This window comes from Diaphorina citri, unplaced genomic scaffold, assembly GCF_000475195.1.
Source record: "Diaphorina citri unplaced genomic scaffold, Diaci psyllid genome assembly version 1.1 scaffold1117, whole genome shotgun sequence".
Taxonomy (NCBI): domain Eukaryota; kingdom Metazoa; phylum Arthropoda; class Insecta; order Hemiptera; family Psyllidae; genus Diaphorina; species Diaphorina citri.
Window position 1 is genome coordinate 26,226 of NW_007378546.1, and position 21,838 is coordinate 48,063.

At 37.6% G+C, this 21,838-nt stretch overlaps 1 protein-coding gene and 1 long non-coding RNA gene across 2 annotated transcripts; one reads left to right on the forward strand and one right to left on the reverse strand.

The window, feature by feature from the left end:
- Positions 1-67: 67 nt before the first annotated feature.
- On the reverse strand, positions 68-21,295 carry LOC103514291. Its single transcript, XM_026827315.1, has 19 exons — positions 20,132-21,295; positions 19,368-19,795; positions 18,697-18,837; positions 15,307-15,393; positions 15,009-15,069; positions 14,076-14,228; positions 13,225-13,377; positions 12,260-12,755; positions 11,657-11,696; positions 10,289-10,623; positions 6,928-7,112; positions 6,761-6,882; positions 6,279-6,426; positions 5,614-5,768; positions 4,871-5,011; positions 3,166-3,245; positions 2,924-2,930; positions 2,251-2,289; positions 68-214 (listed from the first exon to the last, which is right to left on the reverse strand). The coding sequence occupies exons 1-19, from the start codon at positions 21,180-21,182 to the stop codon at positions 68-70; spliced, it is 3,969 nt and encodes a 1,322-aa protein (XP_026683116.1). The 5' UTR covers positions 21,183-21,295.
- On the forward strand, positions 9,794-17,861 carry LOC113469531. The gene is made up of 2 exons (XR_003392903.1): positions 9,794-10,220; positions 17,794-17,861. It is a non-coding gene; the product is annotated as an uncharacterized LOC113469531 (long non-coding RNA).
- Positions 21,296-21,838: the final 543 nt, after the last annotated feature.

Sequence of the window (21,838 nt, forward strand, 5' to 3'; positions counted from 1 at the left end):
TTTGGTCATTCGGATGTGAATATTCTAATCAATGTGATTTTTCACGCCGAATCGAATGGTGCTACTTTTAGAGATGTCCATCATCCTCTCCTCCCCCCTCTTCCTCCTCCTCTGTCTCCTCCCCCTCCTCCTCTTCTTCATCATCAGGTATCACCTCCACCTTGTGTCCGTCTATGATGTGTACCTTCTTCTGACGACCTAGCTTCAGCGCCACCTAGTGAGGGAACATGGAAATAATGGTGGTTAATGTTAATACCTTCGACATAAGTACAATATTTTCACCAGTTACTTGCTGTATGCTCACCTGTTACTCGTTATATTCTCACTTGTTACTCGTTATATTCTCACCTGTTACTCGTTATATGCTTACATGTTGCTCGTTATATTCTCACCAGTTACTCGTTATATTCTCACCAGTTACTCGTTATATTCTCACCTGTTGCTCGTTATATTCTCACCTGTTACTCGTTATATGCTTACATGTTGCTCATTATATTCTCACCAGTTACTCGTTATATTCTCACCAGTTACTCGTTATATTCTCACCTGTTGCTCGTTATATTCTCACCTGTTGCTCGTTATATTCTCACCTGTTACTCGTTATATTCTCACCTGTTACTCGTTTTATTCTCACCTGTTGCTCGTTATATTCTCACCTGTTGCTCGTTATATTCTCACCTGTTACTCGTTATATTCTCACCTGTTACTCGTTATATTCTCACCTGTTACTCGTTTTATTCTCACCTGTTACTCGTTTTATTCTCACCTGTTGCTCGTTATATTCTCACCTGTTACTCGTTTTATTATCACCTGTTACTCGTTATATTCTCACCTGTTACTCGTTATATTCTCACCTGTCACTCGTTATATTCTCACCTGTTACTCGTTTTATTATCACCTGTTACTCGTTTTATTATCACCTGTTACTCGTTATATTCTCACCTGTTACTCGTTATATTCTCACCTGTCACTCGTTATATTCTCACCTGTTACTCGTAATATTCTCACCTGTTACTCGTTATATTCTCACCTGTTACTCGTTTTATTCTCACCTGTTGCTCGTTATATTCTCACCTGTTACTCGTTATATTCTCACCTGTTACTCGTTTGAATAAATAAATATACCTTTATTGAAACGTTTTATGTAGTTTTATAAAAACGGATTTAGTCTTTTTACTTTTTCTTCTTCCATTTCTAGTCATTTAGGATACCATGATGAACGTTGCTCAACTGTTCTAGCGTATTTAACACTGCAAAAATACTTGTGAATCAAAAAGTAGATACCAGCCTAGTTAGCTTGGACGGTAACGCGTCTGACTTATAAGAGCTAGGTCGTTGGTTCGATTCTCGGAACGGCTGGCTTTCTGTTATCCTATCTCCCTTCTCTCCTCGCTTTCGGGACAATAAGACCTTAGCAATTAGAATTCCCTCTATCAAACCTCTTTAAAAAGTAGAGATTCAGTAGATACTAGAAATAAAATAAAAACAACATTCGTCATTTGCAATATTGTTCAATTTTCACACGATAGGTATAATTTTAAATAAAATTAGAATTACATATCAAATAAAATCTCATGAACGAACGCTGATTAAAAAATAACCTAGTGTGAACATCACACGACTTTTTATTACATTTGCGGGATTATAAATTGGAAATATTTTCGTACATATAACTGTCAATTCGTGACCAGCACTTCAGTGGCTTGGTGGTTTAGCGGCCAAGACACTCGCCTGGTAATCAGGAGGGCGTGGGTTCAACCCCAGCCGAGGTAACCGTACCAATATTATTATATTACCCGTAGGTCTGGCTGGGGGACTTTAAACAGGGAGTAGACCAGCTTAGTCTGACTTAAAACAGGGAGAATACCAGCCTGAAATGTACTTTGCTAAAGAAATAGCAAAGGCATCCACTCGTAAAATTTTGAAGCCAAAACTAAATGTCAATGGAGCAGTTGCAATTGGGAAAATAGATATTATTAATAAATGGTCATTCCTACGTAAAAAGTAGTGAAAAATCCAAATCTGAGGTCACAAAACTCCGAAAAAATAACAGTAAAAGGTCGAAAATTCAATTTTTGATTGCCGTTCTAATGAACGCCGTTCAAAGAGTTGTGACGTCAGATACTCGTTATATTCTCACCTGTTACTCGTTATATTCTCACCTGTCACTCGTTATATTCTCACCTGTTACTCGTTATATTCTCACGTGTTACTCGTTATATTCTCACCTGTTACTCGTTATATGCTCACCTGTTGTTCAATGAGTCCAGAATCGTTTCGTACATATAACTGTCAATTCGTGACCAGCACTTCAGTGGCTTGGTGGTTTAGCGGCCAAGACACTCGCCTGGTAATCAGGAGGGCGTGGGTTCAACCCCAGCCAGCCGAGGTAACCATACCAATATTATTATATTACCCGTAGGTCTGGCTGGGGGACTTTAAACAGGGAGTAGACCAGCTTAGTCTGACTTAAAACAGGGAGAATACCAGCCTGAAATGTACTTTGCTAAAGAAATAGCAAAGGCATCCACTCGTAAAATTTTGAAGCCAAAACTAAATGTCAATGGAGCAGTTGCAATTGAGAAAATATTATTATTAAATGGTCGTTTGCTAAAGAAATAGCAAAGGCATCCACTCGTAAAATTTTGAAGCCAAAACTAAATGTCAATGGAGCAGTTGCAATTGGGAAAATAGGTATTATTAATAAGTGGTCGTTCCTACTTAAAAAGTAGTGAAAAATCCAAATCTGAGGTCAAAACTCCGAAAAAATAACTGTAAAAGGTCGAAAATTCAATTTTTAACTGCCGTTCTAATGAAAAAGTTCAAAGAGTTGTGACGACAGATTTCACGTCAAAATGCGCAGAAACACTTGCGCACAAACAAACGAAGCAATTCACATGGCGCTTGAGTAGCTGCTTCTGACGGAACGTCTGGATATGAGAACACAAGAGAATTAAGTATCATAAACCGCAAATATGTTGCGAAAACGGGAAAAGTCACACAAAAAAACGGGAGTTTGGTGTTAGATAGGTAAGCAAACTTTTCGATAATTTTAATTCTATTGGAAGTATTGGAGTTATACAAACAAGGTATTTTTTTCCCCCAGTGTCCTATTCAGGGTTTATACGCTTTTACCGGAATGAAATTTCATGACTATTCCATGACTTTTCCAGACAATTTCCGTGAGTTTTCCAGGAAATTAGGGGATTCACATGGCGCTTGAGTAGCTGCTTCTGACGGAACGTCTGGATATGAGAACACAAGAGAATTAAGTATCATAAACCGCAAATATGTTTGCGAAAACGCGACAAGTCACAAAAAAACGGGAGTTTGGTGTTAGTGGAGCTATACAAACAAGGTATTTTTTTTTTTTAGTGTCTATTCAGGGTTTATACGCTTTTCCTGGAATGAAATTCCATGACTATTCCATGATTTTTCCAGACAATTTCCATGAGTTTTCCAGAAAATTAGGGGACAGAGGTACTTAAAAATCAGTAAGATTGCCCTTCATTTGAATAAAATATGCAGAACGTCAAGGAATATGAGGGGGAATGCGCCGCAGACCGATTTTTGGAAAAACTTGATATTTAATTTGAACATTTTTAATTTTTGACCGGGTGGTAAATTCCGTGACTTTTCCAGGTTTTCTTTAAATTTTCACGATTTTCCATGACTTTTTGGCCGATTTTTAGATTCCATGACTTTTTCAGTTTTTCCAGGTCGCGTATAAACCCTGCTATGGTAAATTCCGTGACTTTTCCAGGTTTTCTTTAAATTTTCACGATTTTCCATGACTTTTTGGCCGATTTTCAGATTCCATGACTTTTTCAGTTTTTCCAGGTCGCGTATAAACCCTGCTGTTTAAGTATTTACAAAAGATGTTTAAATTAAATAAATTCATTAATACATAGTTGTTCTAAGTATGTCATCAACAGAGAAGTTCAGAATATGGCACTTATTTTGGGAAAATATGGCATTTATTTTTTCAAAACATGGCAAAATTGGCGATTTTTTAGAGAATCAGAGGCAAATGTTTTACATTTTTCCTTGGAACGTCAAATAAAAATTGAATTTTCAACGTTTTAAAATATTTTTTCACTATTTTTGACCGGGTGGTAAATTCCGTGACTTTTCCAGGTTTTCTTTAAATTTTCACGATTTTCCATGACTTTTTGGCCGATTTTCAGATACCATGACTTTTCCAGTTTTTCCAGGTCGCGTATAAACCCTGCTATTTAAGTATTTACAAAAGATGTTTAAATTAAATAAATTCATTAATAGTTGTTCTAAGTATGTCATCAACAGAGAAGTTCAGAATATGGCACTTATTTTTCGAAAATATGGTACTAAAAAACATGGCAATATGGCACTTATTTTGGGAAAAGCGATTTTTTTAGAGAATCAGACATTTTTCCTTGGAACGTCAAATAAAAATTGAATTATCAACGTTTTAGAATAATTTTTCACTGTTTTGACTTCAGATTTGGATTTTTGAGGATTTTTACGTAGGAATTCACCTTTCATGCTAAATGTTTCCCCAAATGCATAACCACTATTTGAGTACGGTTTTTTAGTACTTTTTTTGTTGCAAGAAAAAATCATTGTTCTTAAAGTTTTATATTTTGCCCTAAAAATGCTTGAAATATGGCAAAATAACCTAAATATGCTTAGAATATGGCAAAATCAGGCTTTTTATGGCATTTTTCCAAATTTCCCTAAAATATGGCAAAATAGTAGGGCGCCATGGCAATACTTCCTTGGTCATCAAACAAGGTAAGGAATCCAAGATATGTTACCTGATCGCAATGATCACACAGATAAGGTTTCTGATCTGTATGTATTAACATGTGAGACTCTATTGTATATTTACCTGATCGCAATGATCACACAGATAAGGTTTCTGATCTGTATGTATTAACATGTGAGACTCGAGATGTCTCTGACTAGATGACGCATACGGACACAGTTCACATTTCCAGCACTTCTCCCCCTCATGAGATTTACAATGGAGCTGAAAACAAAAAACAAATTGACATACAATCCAACTTGGATTAGAAAACTGTTTGAGGTGAGTGCATGAGTAACACACCTTTTAATCAAGTGTAATGTTTGCCAATGTAACCTCACAGTGAAGCACATTCTGAAAGATTGCTGTAAATACCAAAATATTAGGAACCCTAACAATCTACATGCCTGTTTAAATAATGATCCTACCTCTGTCCTTAACTTTATTAAAATGACCAAACTAAAAGTGTAAATCTTCCCCTCTCAGTGTATATAACATTTTATAATTATGTTTGCACACTATAATAAATGTTAATAATAAAAAGAAAGTTTTTGTTTTCCACTGAAAATGTTTGGATGCTACAAAAACGCATGTATCTTGATAAATAATGGAGATATCCTTGTTGGGAGATAAACTGTTGAGATAAACGGACTACATGTCCTAATTTAACAGTTTAAATAAAGCACCAATATCTAATCTAATATGAACAAGATTCTATTTTAAACTGAATCTTAAAAACATTCCGCATTTAGAAGAACTAGTTGACCCAAAAAGGGCCCGAGTGGAGTTCGGCTCTACTTGCATGAAAGTCTTCAGTTATTACTTACCTTATAGTTATATCTATCCGGGAAAGTTTTACCACAGCGTTTACACTTGAGTGGGGCCTCGGCTGTGTGTAACTTCTGTACATGTATTCTGAGATCAGTTTTGCGTCCACAAGTAGCAGGACAGAGGTCACAGTAGAACACGGGTTTCTCTCCAGCTAGAAACAAAAAATATTACGGGCGTTATAAATTATTCTTGTCCATTTTCAAAAGACCAGTCTAGTTAGCTTGGAGGGTAGCGCGTCTGCTTTGTAAGCGCTAGGTCGCGAGTTCAATTCCCGCTCGGAGCGCATTTTATCCTAAACAGATAAGGTTCGTTCACGGAATCCTACCTTGTAGCGTGTACCAAGCTTGATTTATTTTCTTTTAACGTTACTCTTTAACTGCTGAGGTCTTCAGTAAGGGGAGGTTTTACCCTCCAATCGGCAAGTGGCACATTAATTACTTACTGTGTATGAGTCGATGTGATTTGAGACTATTGGACTGTGTGAATCTAGCATGACATATGTCACAGGCATAAGGTTTCTCCCCGGTCGTTCACGGAATCCTACCTTGTAGCGTGTACCAAGCTTGATTTATTTTCTTTTAACGTTACTCTTTAACTGCTAAGGTCTTCAGTAAGGGGAGGTTTTACCCTCCATTCGGCAAGTGGCACATTTGTTACTTACTGTGTATGAGTCGGTGTGACTTGAGACTATTGGACTGTGTGAATCTAGCATGACATATGTCACAGGCATAAGGTTTCTCCCCGGTGTGTATACGAAGATGTCGCTTCAGTTTGAACGTATCCGGACTGGCGTAGGTGCAATGTGCACACTGGAATACAAAACAAGCGAATTATACATTAAAACTAGATTACATGTTTGAACGTATCCGGACTGGCGTAGGTGCAATGTGCACACTGGAATACAAAACATAAGCGAATTATACATTAAAACTAGATTACATAAAAAAAAACATCTTTAAGTTGGAAGAACCAAGTAGAGTTCCCATGAACGCTGCCGAGTTCCCTTGCTCAATACCTAGTGGAAGAATATCCTTTTTTTTTTTTCAATAACAAAAAATAATAAACATTATTTTAAGGATTTTACATGAAAATCTCTACAATTATAGCTACACATAGCCACTATCTATCCCCTCTACTATTTACCTGGTAAGGTCTCTCGCCAGTATGACTCCGCATGTGGTTTCTCATCTTGCTCAGCTCCACACTGGCGTAGTCACATATGCTGCACTTGTGTGGTTTCTCATGCGTGTGTTTGTATCGCACATGTCTGACCAGCTCGGGTTTCTCATGCGTGTGTTTGTATCGTACATGTCTGACCAGCTCGCCGGACGTGGTGAACCGAGACTCGCAGTACTTGCACTTATGTGGCTTCACCCCGGTGTGAGTATTGATGTGATTCTGAAGAGAGGCGATAGTCTTGAAGCCACGCTCACACACAGAACACTTGTGTGGACGCTCCTCTGAGTGTGACTTCAGATGACGCGCTAGTAGATACCTGACGGGGGAGAGAGCATAAGTATAAGCTTAAAATCCTTTTGCAGAGAATAAGTGTAAGCCTAAAATCTTTCTGCAAAGAATCAGTATAAGTCTACAATCCTTTTGCAGAAAATCAGTATAAGTCTAAAATCCTTTTGCAGAGAATAAGTATAAGTCTAAAATCATTTTGCAGAGAATCAGTATAAGTCTAAAATCCTTTTGCAGAAAATCAGTATAAGTCTAAAATCCTTTTGCAGAGAATAAGTATAAGTCTAAAATCATTTTGCAGAGAATCAGTCTAGGTCTAAAATCATTTTGCAGAAAATAAGTATAAGTCTAAAATCCTTTTGCAGAAAATCAGTATAAGTCTAAAATCCTTTTGGTAGAGAATCAGTAAGTAGAAGTCTAAAATCCTTTTGCAGAGAATCAGTATAAGTCTAAAATCCTTTTGCAGAAAATCAGTTTAAGTCTAAAATCCTTTTGCAGAAAATCAGTTTAAGTCTAAAATCCTTTTGCAGAAAATCAGTATAAGTCTAAAATCCTTTTGCAGAAAATCAGTTTAAGTCTAAAATCCTTTTGCAGAAAATCAGTATAAGTCTAAAATCCTTTTGCAGAAAATCAGTTTAAGTCTAAAATCCTTTTGCAGAAAATCAGTATAAGTCTAAAATCCTTTTGCAGAAAATCAGTTTAAGTCTAAAATCCTTTTGCAGAAAATCAGTATAAGTCTAAAATCCTTTTGCAGAAAATCAGTTTAAGTCTAAAATCCTTTTGCAGAAAATCAGTATAAGTCTAAAATCCTTTTGCAGAGAATAAGTCCCATACTCTCCATCTGCATGTATTCTTCTCCTCCCTCGTCTACTGTTTCTGCCTGTGGGTCAATACGTTGCACAACAGTCATGATCTGATGCTCGCCACTGCTCTCCGTGTTGTGAAAATAATACTGCCCAGCCTCATCCACATAATACTGAGTACCCTCTGGCACTGAAATTAGACAAAGTGATAGGTATTTCACACTACTGTTTGCTAGGAACAAATAGGCACATTGGTATACAATATCACAAAATAATATTGAAAAATAATAGTGGTACTACACTTGTTGGCCATGCAGAAGGTTGAAGTTAGTTTCCTAGAGTCAACAAATCAATCAAAGGAATAAGATATTTTTTGAGCTCCATTAATAAAATGTACTTGAAGTTTTTTTTTTCTAATAAATGGAATTATTTCTGTGATTACACCTTGAATACCTACATGGAGCCAGGTGTTGATGAGCACCACTTGAAAATAGTAGAACATAGATAGATACACTTTGAATACCCCAATCACCTTATTGTAAGCTAATATTACTACTGTTTGCTAGGAACAAATAGACACATTGGTATACAATATCACGAAATAATATTGAAAAATAATAGTGATACTACACTTGTTGGCCATGCAGAAGGTTGAAGTTAGTTTCCTAGAGTCAACAAATCAATCAAAGGAATAAGATATTTTGAGCTCCATTAATAAAAGGTACAAGTTTTTTTTTCTTTCTAATAAATGGAATTATTTCTGTGATTACACCTTGAATACCTACATGGGTCAGGTGTTGATGAGCACCACTTGAAAATAATAGAACATAGATAGATACACTTTGAATACCCCAATCACCTTATTGTAAGCTAATATTAATTAATGGTGGGATTTATAGCAAAATTCCCACAAAAATCTCGTCCTCAACACGCTCCCCTGTGCCAGATCCTTCGAAGCTTCGAAGTACAGCGTTGCCAGATGTCAATATTATATTATGCGGTGTGCACACTGTGCATAATACTTTGAGAACACAAACATTTATTTTGTGCATTTTTTTTTTTTTTTAGTTTACAAAATTGTAATAAGCAAATCGGTTGGGGTAAACAAACATGACATGATAGCGGAGATACCCAGTGGTATCACTCCAGTAGTAGATGGTATTCACCATTGTTGAAATGCAAATCAACACCCATAGTGCACATCCTACCCAAGCCCAAAACCGGATGAGAAAACAGTGTCTCGAAGCATAAATGCTAAAACCTACCAGCATCCCAGATCACTGTTTTTCCAGTCGGCCATGGTAGTTCGGGAGGGAAATGCACTCGTGAGTACTGATTGCAATGGTCCTATCTAGAGGAGCACCAAGTTGCCTTCAGTCCTGAAGCAACCTACCTATCTATTTGAATAATTACTACCAAATGTTATATGTATGCTTACATGTACTTACAGTTTCTGCCACCCTTGAACCCTGGATCTAAAAAGGTAGTCTTGTCAAACAAGGGCATGATCAACACAGAGACAATTGTAAAGAATGGGCTCGATTGGCATGGGGTCCTGCTACTATTGAACCTGACATGCAGGAAGCGTCATCAAACAGTCCTGCACTAATCAAACCTCATGCAAACAGGGGTTTGGGAACCAGCAAGGAGAGCATTCTTTGATGTTTGCATTGTTAATGCTGACACTTATCAAAAAAGTAGGCTAAATTGCCAAACATGTCAAAAATGCAACAGTAGAAAATCTTTAAAAGGGGAAGGTACATTGCACAGTGCTTCCTCTCCTGCTATGGATACCATCTTTACCTGTTAAAGAATTCAACCTCTTGGACTTGACCCTCAACAAAAAGAGGTTATAGATTGAAGCTACCTCTGCTTTTTAAGAGAGAGTTTATAAAAATAGACCTTTACCTTAATTGCAACAATGTAAGGAATTCTCCTTGCTCTCATATTCATCTGGACAGTCTATAGGTAGATTGTAAAGCCGTGGATTAAAATCACAGTAGAATTAACAAAAAAATGGCTTCCACTTTTGAAGCTTGGACCCCCAAATTGTGCGATCGATATTTTCAAGAATTTCATTTCGGTCTTGGGATCTTATCACTAGAAAACATTAACAGAATGTAAAGAGAAGTTTTATCAGTTGCTTTTTGATTCAAAACTTGAACAGAAACGGCGAACGACACCTATCGGAAATAAAGCCGAGTGGTTTCTCTACTTACTATTCTGGATCACAGGGGGCATTACAAGAAATTAGTGCTTTTCATGGCCAACACCACTGGCGCTGGGAATCCTTCACTTTTAAACGTTCTAAACTGATTTTCAACCCTCTTTTGAAGGTGAAATGAGTTAAACTTAAATATTAAAGAGGAAAAGCGATGGAAAAACTGGGCTAAATGATGCTCGCAGGTCTTCAGTGGCTTTATCATATTTCCCGTGTTTCTCTTGTGAGTGAGTTTGAGCAATACTTGTCCAGGGGTGGGTTCCATAAGAGGAAGTGTCAGCATTAACAATGTAAACATCAAAGAACACTCTCCTTGATGGTTCCCAAACCCCTGTTTGCATGAGGTCTCCGATTAGTGCAGGACTGTTTGGTGACGCTTCCTGCATGTCAGGTTCAATAGTAGCAGGACCCCATGCCAATTGAGCATTGAGCCCATTCTTTACAATTGTCTCTGTGTTGATCATGCCCTTGTTTGACAAGACTACCTTTTTAGATCCAGGGTTCAAGGATGGCAGAAACTGTAAGTACATGTAAGCATATAACATTTGGTAGTAATTATTCAAATAGATAGGTAGGTTGCTTTAGGACTGAAGGCAACTTGGTGCTCCACATTTGGCTAAATTTTGATGTCAGACCAATCTTAATAGTTATTCAGGGCTTTTTCTTCTTCAATTTTACATTAAATAAATTGCACAAATTGCTTCAGGACTGAAGGCAACTTGGTGCTCCACATTTGGCTAAATATTGATGTCAGACCAATCTTAATAGTTATTCAGGGCTTTTTCTTCTTCAATTTTACATTAAATAAATTGCTCAAATTATTTACATTGGCTTTCTTCTCAATCTGTTTCCAGAGTGAAAGCACCATCAGAAGAACTCAACTTATGTATGTGACTGTGCCATTCATTTTGTAATCAAAAAAGTTCAAAATGTCAGGTAAGTAAATTAAGCAATGAACTCATTAAAAAATCTAGAGAAGTGTGTGTAGCTACTTACTCAGGTATTGTGTTATTGACTGAGCAAAATATTTAGCTCATTGAAGTTTTTTTTCTATCATAGCTATTGGAAAACAGTGGTGAAACACTCATCTAAAAGAAGAACCTTGATAATCTCTTTTGAGAGTAAACAGGTACACCGCTCATTGCGGGTGGAGACTGGAATGCCAAACATACGTTCTGGGGCTCGCGCCTCATTTCACCTCGTGGACGCGCTCTCTACAATGCTACAAGATCAGGAAACTTCAAGATCATATCCAATGGTGAACCAACTCATTCGCCTTCTGACCCCACCAGGAAACCAGATGTTATTGACTTCTTTGTCACGAATGGCGTTGCAGACAGCTATATTCATGTGGAGAACAGAGATGAGCTTTCTTCAGATCACTCGCCGATCATTCTAACACTATCTGCCCAAGTGATTACCAAGTCTCAAACAGTAAAACTGACAACAACAAAAACCAACTGGGAAGCCTTTAAATGGTATATTGACGACAAGGCCAACCTAAGATTAAGTCTGAAGTCTCCTAATGAAGTAGATGAAGCGGCTCAATACTTGAAAACACTCATACAAGAAGCAGCCAACTATGCGACACCTGAAATCAAACAAAAAGAGCAAATTATTAACATTCCTAAGGAAATACGAGACCTGATACCTGATAGCAGAAAAAAGAAGAGTACGATCGAGATGGCAGGCAAACAGGATTCCCCAACACAAAACACTCCTCAACAAACTTACCAGGAAACTCTCCATGCTACTCCACAAGAAACAAAATGAAGCGTTTGGGAACTTCAATTAAGCAATGAACTCATTAAAAAATCTAGAGAAGTGTGTGTAGCTACTTACTCAGGTATTGTGTTATTGACTGAGCAAAATATTTAGCTCATTGACAGTGGCGTAGCGTGGTCTAAATTCAAGTGTAGGGCGTGCATGTAGGGCTCATGCACAGGTCTACCAAGTCCCATCACAGTACATGCCATGCCATTAATATTTATGGGCATTAGAGTGAACTTTTGAGTCCGGATCCGCTTTTGATAGGTAAGTGGTCTGACTTTGATTACATCACTGACAAAAGGAATTTTCAGGTCAGTGTGGATGGTTTTGTTAGAAACATAGAAAGGTGCGCCAAGCATGCTTCTTAGAGTTTTCGATTGAAACCTTTGAATGATGTTGATGTTAGAAGGTTTTTCACAGCCCCAGAGCTCTATACCATAAGTCCACACTGGTTTGAGGCTCATTTTGTACAGTAGAATTTTGTTCTCGATTGAAAGCTTCGATTTGGGTCCGAGAAGCCAGAACATCTTGCAGTGTTTTAGCTTAAGTTGTTTGGTTGTGATGTGGTGATTCCAGGTTAACTTGCGGTCCAGATGAATCCCGAGGTACCGGACTTTGTCGTTTTGAGGCAAGAGCTGGTTGTTCCTAGCAACCGGTGGACAAGTTGTGGTTCTGGTGGTGAAGGTGACATGGACCGACTTACTTACACGGATACGCCAAGTTCTTAACCAGTCTTGAAGTTTGTCAAGATAGCTTTGAAGATGATCGGACGCAATTGTTGGATCTTGGTGTTTCATGATCTGATGCTCGCCACTGCTCTCCGTGTTGTGAAAATAATACTGCCCAGCCTCATCCACATAGTACTGAGTACCCTCTGGCACTGAAATTAGACAAAGTGATATTTCACACTATGGATAATCCTCAAAAATGAGAAAAAAAAACTACTGTTTGCTAGGAACAAATAGACACATTGGTATACAATATCACGAAATAATATTGAAAAATAATAGTGGTACTACACTTGTTGGCCATGCAGAAGGTTGAAGTTAGTTTCCTAGAGTCAACAAATCAATCAAAGGAATAAGATATTTTGAGCTCCATTAATAAAAGGTACAAGTTTTTTTTTTTCTTTCTAATAAATGGAATTATTTCTGTGATTACACCTTGAATACCTACATGGAGCCAGGTGTTGATGAGCACCACTTGAAAATAATAGAACATAGATAGATACACTTTGAATACCCCAATCACCTTATTGTAAGCTAATATTATTCAATTTAGAATGGTACCTACATTGCTCTTAAAACTACATAATAAGGACAAACTATTCCAAGGTTCTAAGTTCTTACCATTATGTTGTGAGGGGTCTCCTCCTTCTATTTCCTTGTTAAATGTGTCGAGGTAGTTCTGTATTTCCGTGACACTTTCCTTCTCGCCTGAAACTTCACTGAGAGCTTCCACCTTAATCTTAATCACATTAGCCATGTCCACTTCTTCTGGATCTATGGGAGAAAAGTTGAAGAAAGTGTGATTGAAGTGTTAACATAATAATTTTTCCTTTAGTTTGACTGTTTACTCTCAAAAGAGATTATCAAGGTTCTTCTTTTAGATGAGTGTTTCACCACTGTTTTCCAATAGCTATGATGGAAAAAAAAAAACTTCAATGAGCAGTGGCGTAGCGTGTATGTATGGCGTGTATGGCGGCCATACAACTCAAAAGTTCACTCTAATGCCCATAAATATAAATGGCATGTTTCACACTATGGATAATCCTCAAAAATGAGAAAAAAAACTACTGTTTGCTAGGAACAAATAGGCACATTGGTATACAATATCACAAAATAATATTGAAAAATAATAGTGGTACTACACTTGATGGCCATGTAAAAGGTTGCAAGATGGTTTTCTAGAGTCAACAAATCAATCAAAGGAATAAGATATTTTGAGCCCCATTAATAAAAAGTACTTGAAGTTTTTTTTTTTCCAATAAATGAAATTATTTCTGTGATTACACCTTGAATACCTACATGGAGCCAGGTGTTGATGAGCAGCACTTGAAAATAATAGAACATAGATAGATACACTTTGAATACCCCAATCACCTTATTGTAAGCTAATATTATTCAATTTAGAATGGTACCTACATTGCTCTTAAAACTACATAATAAAGACAAACTATTCCAAGGTTCTAAGTTCTTACCATTATGTTGTGAGGGGTCTCCTCCTTCTATTTCCTTGTTAAATGTGTCGAGGTAGTTCTGTATTTCCGTGACACTTTCCTTCTCGCCTGAAACTTCACTGAGAGCTTCCACCTTAATCTTAATCACATTAGCCATGTCCACTTCTTCTGGATCTATGGGAGAAAAGTTGAAGAAAGTGTGATTGAAGTGTTAACATAATAATTTTTCCTTTAGTTTGACTGTTTACTCTCAAAAGTGATTATCAAGATTCTTCTTTTAAATGAGTGTTTCACCACTGTTTTCCAATAGCTATGATAGAAAAAAAACTTCAATGAGCTAAATATTTTGCTCAGTCAATAACACAATACCTGAGTAAGTAGCTACACACACTTCTCTAGATTTTTTAAGTGAACAATTAAAAGTATTCAAGAGACCAGCCTAGTTAGCTTGGAGGGTAGCGCGTCTGCTTTGTAAGCGCTAGGTCGCCAGTTCAATTCCCGCTCGGAGCGCATTTTATCCTAAACAGATAATACATATTTCTGGACATGGTCTTCACTTGACTGGAGTGGATTACGGACTGTCCCCTATCTAATAGACGTTAAACTATTAGAAATATATCAATTCGTCTGTCCTTTTATCTGTAGTCTTGTTTTTTAACGTCTATTAGATAGGGGACAGTCCGTAATCCACTCCAGTCAAGTGAAGACCATTAAAAGACCAGTCTAGTTAGCTTGGAGGATAGCTTGTCTGCTTTGTAAGCGCTAGGTCGCGGGTTCAATTCCCGCCCGGAGCGCATTTTATCCTAAACAGATAAGGTTCGTTCACGGAATCCTACCTTGTAGCGTGTACCAAGCTTGATTTATTTTCTTTTAACGTTACTCTTTAACTGCTAAGGTCTTCAGTAAGAGGGGGGTTTTACCCTCCATTCGGCAAGTGGCACATTAGTTACTTACTGTGTATGAGTCGATGTGACTTGAGACTATTGGACTGTGTGAATCTAGCATGACATATGTCCTAAACAGATAAGGTTCGTTCACGGAATCCTACCTTGTAGCGTGTACCAAGCTTGATTTATTTTCTTTTAACGTTACTCTTTAACTGCTAAGGACTTCTTCAGTAAGGGGGGTTTTACCCTCCAATCGGCAAGTGGCACATTAGTTACTTACTGTGTATGAGTCGATGTGACTTGAGACTATTGGACTGTGTGAATCTAGCATGACATATGTCACAGGCATAAGGTTAGTTACTTACTGTGTATGAGTCGATGTGACTTGAGACTATTGGACTGTGTGAATCTAGCATGACATATGTCACAGGCATAAGGTTTGTGCTTTCACTCTGGAAACAGATTGAGAAGAAAGCCAATGTAAATAATTTGTGCAATTTATTTAATGTAAAATTGAAGAAGAAAAAGCCCTGAATAACTATTAAGATTGGTCTGACATCAATATTTAATAAGTTTTGTAGTTGGGTATGTGAAAGTATGATTGGGAGGTGAAATGTGTTTCAGAGATCAGAGCAATATCAATTTTTTGTAGGTGCAAAAACACTTCGAGTTCCCGTTTACGATTATACATATTGCGTAAACCCATTTGCATTCCATGCAAGAATCCTTAGTGCGTCAATCATTTTTGTACTAGGTTTGATATTATTACTAGCTGAATTCCGTCGCTTGAATCGCTTCGCTCCGGAATCCCGCTAGTTCATCCCGAGGCATGGCCAAACTTGTAGAAAAGGCATTGCGGAACTTGTAAAAAAAAACTTTTTTTTTTTCATAAAAATCGAAAAGAGAAAGCCAACCGTTCAGAGAACGAACCTTATTACCTATCACTCTAACCAGCCACATGGTCAGACCGTCTGACGGACCTAGGTCTCGAGCTTTTTCAGGCCACGCCGTTCGGACAGTCTGGCAGACCATGGTCTGTGATCTGAGCGTGAGTCGCGTGCACAGGCATTGTTAATGCTGACACTTATCAAAAAAGTAGGCTAAATTGCCAAACATGTCAAAAATGCAACAGTAGAAAATCTTTAAAAGGGGAAGGTACATTGCACAGTGCTTCCTCCTGCTACGGATACCATCTTTACCTGTTAAAGAATTCAACCTCTTGGACTTGACCCTCAACAAAAAGAGGTTAGAGATTGAAGCTACCTCTGCCTTTTAAAAGAGAGAGTTTATAAAAATAGACCTTTACCTTAATTGCAACAATGTAAGGAATTCTCCTTGCTCTCATATTCATCTGGACAGACTATGGGTAGACTGTAAAGCCGTGGATAAAAATCACAGTAGAATTAACAAAAAAATGGCTTCCACTTTTGAAGCTTGGACCCCCAAATTGTGCGATCGATATTTTCAAGAATTTCACAAAGTCGTATTCATGGGTGTTGGGATGGTTGAAAGTGAAAGTTGAGATATCAGTGGTGCAAGCAATTTTGATGAGAGTGAGAGGTTCAAGGAAGAAGTTGAGATTGATTGAGTGTGAGGACGGAGCAGGAATGGTACAGTTGGATAATTGAATAAATAAGTAATGTTCAAATCTAACTCCTAAAAAAAAAAAAAAAAAAAAAAAAAAAAAAATACTCCCTTTTCAAAACACTTGTGGTTTTTTAATACCAACACAAACATGCAAAAAAAAAAAAACTAGTCTCACTTTGCAATGCACTTGAGCTTTTACAATCACATGCAACATTGGCCCAACATAGAGGCAACATCATGGTCAATCCAGATTATGAGAGCCAAGAGTTATCAAAAAAGTAGGCTAAGTTGCCAAACATGTCAAAGGTGCAACAGTAGGAAATCTTTAAAAGGGGAAGGTACATTGCACAGTGCTTCCTCCTGCTATGGATACCATCTTTACCTGTTAAAGAATTCAACCTCTTCGACTTGACCCTCAACAAAAAGAGTTTATAGATTAAAGGTACCTCTGCTTTTTAAAAGAGAGAGTTTATAAAAATAGACCTTTACCTTAATTGCAACAATGTAAGGAATTCTCCTTGCTCTCATATTCATCTGGACAGACTGTAGGTAGACGGTAAAGCCGTGGATTAAAATCACAGTAGAATTAACAAAAAAATGGCTTCCACTTTTGAAGCTTGGACCCCCAAATTGTGCGATCGATATTTTCAAGAATTTCATTTCGGTCTTGGGATCTTATCACTAGAAAACATTAACAGAATGTAAAGAGAAGTTTTATCAGTTGCTTTTTGATTCAAAACTTGAACAGAAACGGCGAACGACACCTATCGGAAATAAAGCCGAGTGGTTTTCTTAAAGAGAAGTTTTATCAGTTGCTTTTTGATTCAAAACTTGAACAGAAACGGCGAACGACACCTATCGGAAATAAAGCCGAGTGGTTTCTCTACTTACTATTCTGGATCACAGGGGGCATTACAAGAAATTAGTGCTTTTCATGGCCAACACCACTGGCGCTGGGAATCCTTCACTTTTAAACGTTCTAAACTGATTTTTAACCCTCTTTTGAAGGTGAAATGAGTTAAACTTAAAAGTTAAAGAGGAAAAGCGATGGAAAAACAGATCAAGTTAGGTAAAAACTACCTAGAAAAAGAGAAACAAGCGGAAATCCTTGATTTTTCTTCACGAAAATTTTGCACTTTTGCAGGATGTTCGAATTCAAAGCTGGATCTAGCACAGGGGAGCGTGTTGAGGACGAGATTTTTCGAGAAAAATCCCATGACAACAGTAGGGGGATGGGATTTTACTTTTCCAACCCTCTTTTGAAGGTGAAATGAGTTAAACTTAAATATTAAAGAGGAAAAGCGATGGAAAAACAGATCAAGTTAGGTAAAAACTACCTAGAAACAAGCGGAAATCCTTGATTTTTCTTCACGAAAATTTTGCAGGAAGCTTCGAAGTACAGCGTTGCCAGATGTCAATATTATGCGGTGTGCACACTGTGCATAATAGTTGGAAGAAATAAATAGACGATTTGTACAAGAGAGAAATAGTCAGACTGAAAAGTATATTGTGGAATGATGGTACTACACAACAACTATAATAGTTCTTTTGAATTATTATTGACAAATTTTAAACAATTTTATTTTGGCGTTTTTATTTTATTTTGTCGGTGGTTTGCAATGAATGATTTTCAGATAACCGTATTAATTGTTGTGAGCATGTACAAAAGAGAGTGAGCAGAATAGAAGTGGAAGGACGCAGAGCAAGAGGCAGATTGAAGAAGAAATAGGAGAATTGCGTTAACAAAGATCTGAGTGAGAAGGGATTATTAGTAGACAATGATCATAACCGAGGCAACTGGAAATTGTTGTCTAAAAATGCCGACCCCACTTGAGTGGGAAAAGGTGGTGAAGAAGAAGAAGAAGAAGAAGAAAAAGAAGAAGAAAGTAAATGTCATTAACAAAAGTAAACTTCTCAAGTTTGAATGTATGAGACAGAAAAAACCCAAGTAGGAACTTAATAAAATAAATAATAATAAAAAATGGTGTGAGCAAAATAAATATCCCTTAGGTGTTGAGTGTTCTTAGTAAATATCATTAAAAAAAGTAAACTTCTCAAGTTTGAATGTATGAGACAGAAAAAAACCCAAGTAGGAACTTAATAAAATAAATAATAATAAAAAATGGTGTGAGCAAAATAAATATCCCTTAGGTGTTGAGTGTTCTTACCTGACCAGGCTCTGTTTCATTCTGTTGTACAATGAGTACATAGCTAACTTCACCCGTGCTACCCTCGGACGGTACAATGGTCACCGTTTGATATTCACTCGAGTTCAGATCAATCAACTGCTGGGGACCTTCCTCCATGTCCTGTAATGAAGAGGGCCCGTGCTACCCTCGGACGGTACAATGGTCACTGTTTGATATTCACTTGAGTTCAGATCAATCAACTGCTGGGGACCTTCCTCCATGTCCTGTAATGAAGAGGATAGAGTTAGTATAAGTCTGTGTCAATCAGTGATTCTCTATGTAGTTATTTAGATCTAGGTCATAGAAGACAACAAGGATGAACTTTATTTAGGATAAAGTTTGCCTTAAGGGAGAATCAAACCTCCAATCCAGCACTTACAAGCTGTACTACATTCCAAACTAACTAGACTAGTGTTGGACATATTTTCAACTTGAAATTTTTAGATGTGTATTTTCCTATTTTCCATTCAGAAACTGAAGAAAAATAAACCCTAGACCTTTAATGGTTTAGTGGCTTTCCAATGGTTTCGTAGAGGCACTATGTAAATTCAACAAACTAATTCCAGTAATTTCAATGAAAATACTATTTTGGTTGTAATGTGAAATTCAACCTAGTTCTCCTAACATAGAATGGCTACACATCACTTTACCTGAACAAGCTGCTTCTTATCATCCGCCATACTCTCCATCTGCATGTATTCTTCTCCTCCCTCGTCTACTGTTTCTGCCTGTGGGTCAATACGTTGCACAACAGTCATGATCTGGTTCTGTTCAGGTGTATACGGTGCAGACGTTTGAAACTGAATACCAGATTCTCTGAAATAGTCTTTGAACTGACTATTGACATATTCTGTACCATTGTCAGATCTGAAAACTTTTATCTTCTTACCAATTTGGTTCTCCACCAGAGCCTTGTACTCACGGAACTTCTCAAAAACGTCATGTTTGTTCTTGATAAAATACACGTGAGACATCCGACTGAAGTCATCAGTGAAGGTGAGGAAGTAACGGTTGCCGCCAGACGAGGTCACTTGCATGGGACCGCACACATCTGAGTGAATCAGAGCAAGAGGAGAATCTGCACGGGTAGGGGTAGAATTATTAGTAAAGGGTGTACGGTGCTGTTTACCTTTAGCACAAGCATCACAGTTGTCTATTGTTTTAGTTGTCAGTTCAACGCCTGTACCATCTCTTTCAAGACTTTTGAGATCTTGAATGTTCAAGTGCCCCAATCTTCTGTGCCATAGCTCAGACTTGTCAGGCACTTCATTCAACACATTGACATTAGAATTCAAACTGTCAAAGCGGTACAAACCATTTTCATTAACCCCAGAGGCAATGACAAATTTATTCTTGACGCGAACTTTACCATGGACAACTTTACACCCTGTCTTACTAAACACAACGGTATTACCTTTCTGTGTAATCTGTGATACCGAAAGTAAGTTCATCATAACACCCGGCACATAGGACACATCATGTGCCGTGATCGTGCTCTTATCAGGACAGACGAGTTTCACATCTCCTTTCGTCCCACATTTCAGCTGATCTCCATTAGCGACACCAAACACCTTCTCTTCATCCAGTGTGACGACATTCTCAAGACATGCATCATTGTTACTAATATGAGAGGTGGCTCCTGAATCAAAATACCAAGTAGCATTATTAGAACTTGTTTGGTCATTACAGCTAGCAATCAAGAAGGAAGACCCATCTCCAGGTTTAGAAGTCTCGGGTTTCTCTTTCTTATTGAACAAATGACAATTTTTGCTCACATGACCCAAACGCTTGCATTTGAAGCAACGAACTTTAGTGCTGGTCTCACCTCGAGAAATAAACACAGTTTCATCTTTAGTACAAGATTCCTGCTTCTCAGTGATAGAACGCATTCTATTCTCAGTGGCTTCAAACAATCTACTAATATCGACTGCATTTTGTAAAGTCAAATCTCTTTCGCTTAGCAATTTCTTTCTCAAATCATTACTTTCTACCCCAAGGACTATCTTATCTCTGATAAGTTCCTCTTCCATGGTATTGTAATCACAAGACTTAGCTAAGGATTTTAGATTACTTACAAATTTGTCCACACTCTCATCACTCTCTTGTTTTGCCAAACCGAACTTATACCTCTCGTAGATGACATTACGCTTCGGAATGATCCGCTCATCAAATGCAGCCACAATGTTCTTCAGCTGGGATGGATCTTCTATTTTCATCAAAGAGTACTCCTTCAGACATTTCCTAGAGATCAGGGTGAGAAAGAAGGATATCTTGATGTCTTCAGATTCTCTATCCAAACCAGTGATCTTCATATAGTTGATCAGCTGCATCTTGAAAAGATTCCACTCCTCCACACAATCTTCTCCATCCTTCAAGTCGAAGGTTTGCGGTAGCGCGATGTTCACAGCAATCTTTTTCACAGAAGTCATCGCGTCCACAAACTTTTCTTCACTATCAGGCATCATACACTACGTACAAGGTGAAAAACGCATAGGAAAAAATGCGTGACGGCCCATAACCAGTTGGAAATAATAAGAAGGCAATTTGTACAAGAGAGAAACAGTTAGACTGAAAGTATATTGTGGAATGATGGTACTACACAACAACTGGCTGAAATTCATTTTCCAACAAGAACAACAGTTCACTGTGATGCGAAGCGGGACGAAAAAGACAAAGCAGAACAAATGAAATAAAAAGGAAAAGTGGAAAGACGAAAATCAAAACGTAATTGAAACCCTCAATCAGTCAGGAAGGCACGTGTTTTGAAACGCACACTCTATCGCTATCGATAGCATTTTTTTTTTTTTTTTTTTTTTTTTTTTTTTTTTTTTTTTTTTTTTTTTTTTTTTTTTTTTTTTTTTAGTATACAAAATTGTAATAAGCAAATCGGTTGAGGTAAATAAATAAATATGACATGATAGAGGAGATACCCAGTGGTATCACTCCAGTAGTAGATGGTATTCACCATTGTTGAAATGCAAATTAACACCCATCATAGTGCACATCCTACCCAAGCCCAAAACCGGATGAGAAAACAGTGTCTCGAAGCATAAATGCTAAAACCTACCGGCATCTCAGATCACTGTTTTTCCAGTCGGCCATGGTAGTTTGGGAGGGAAAT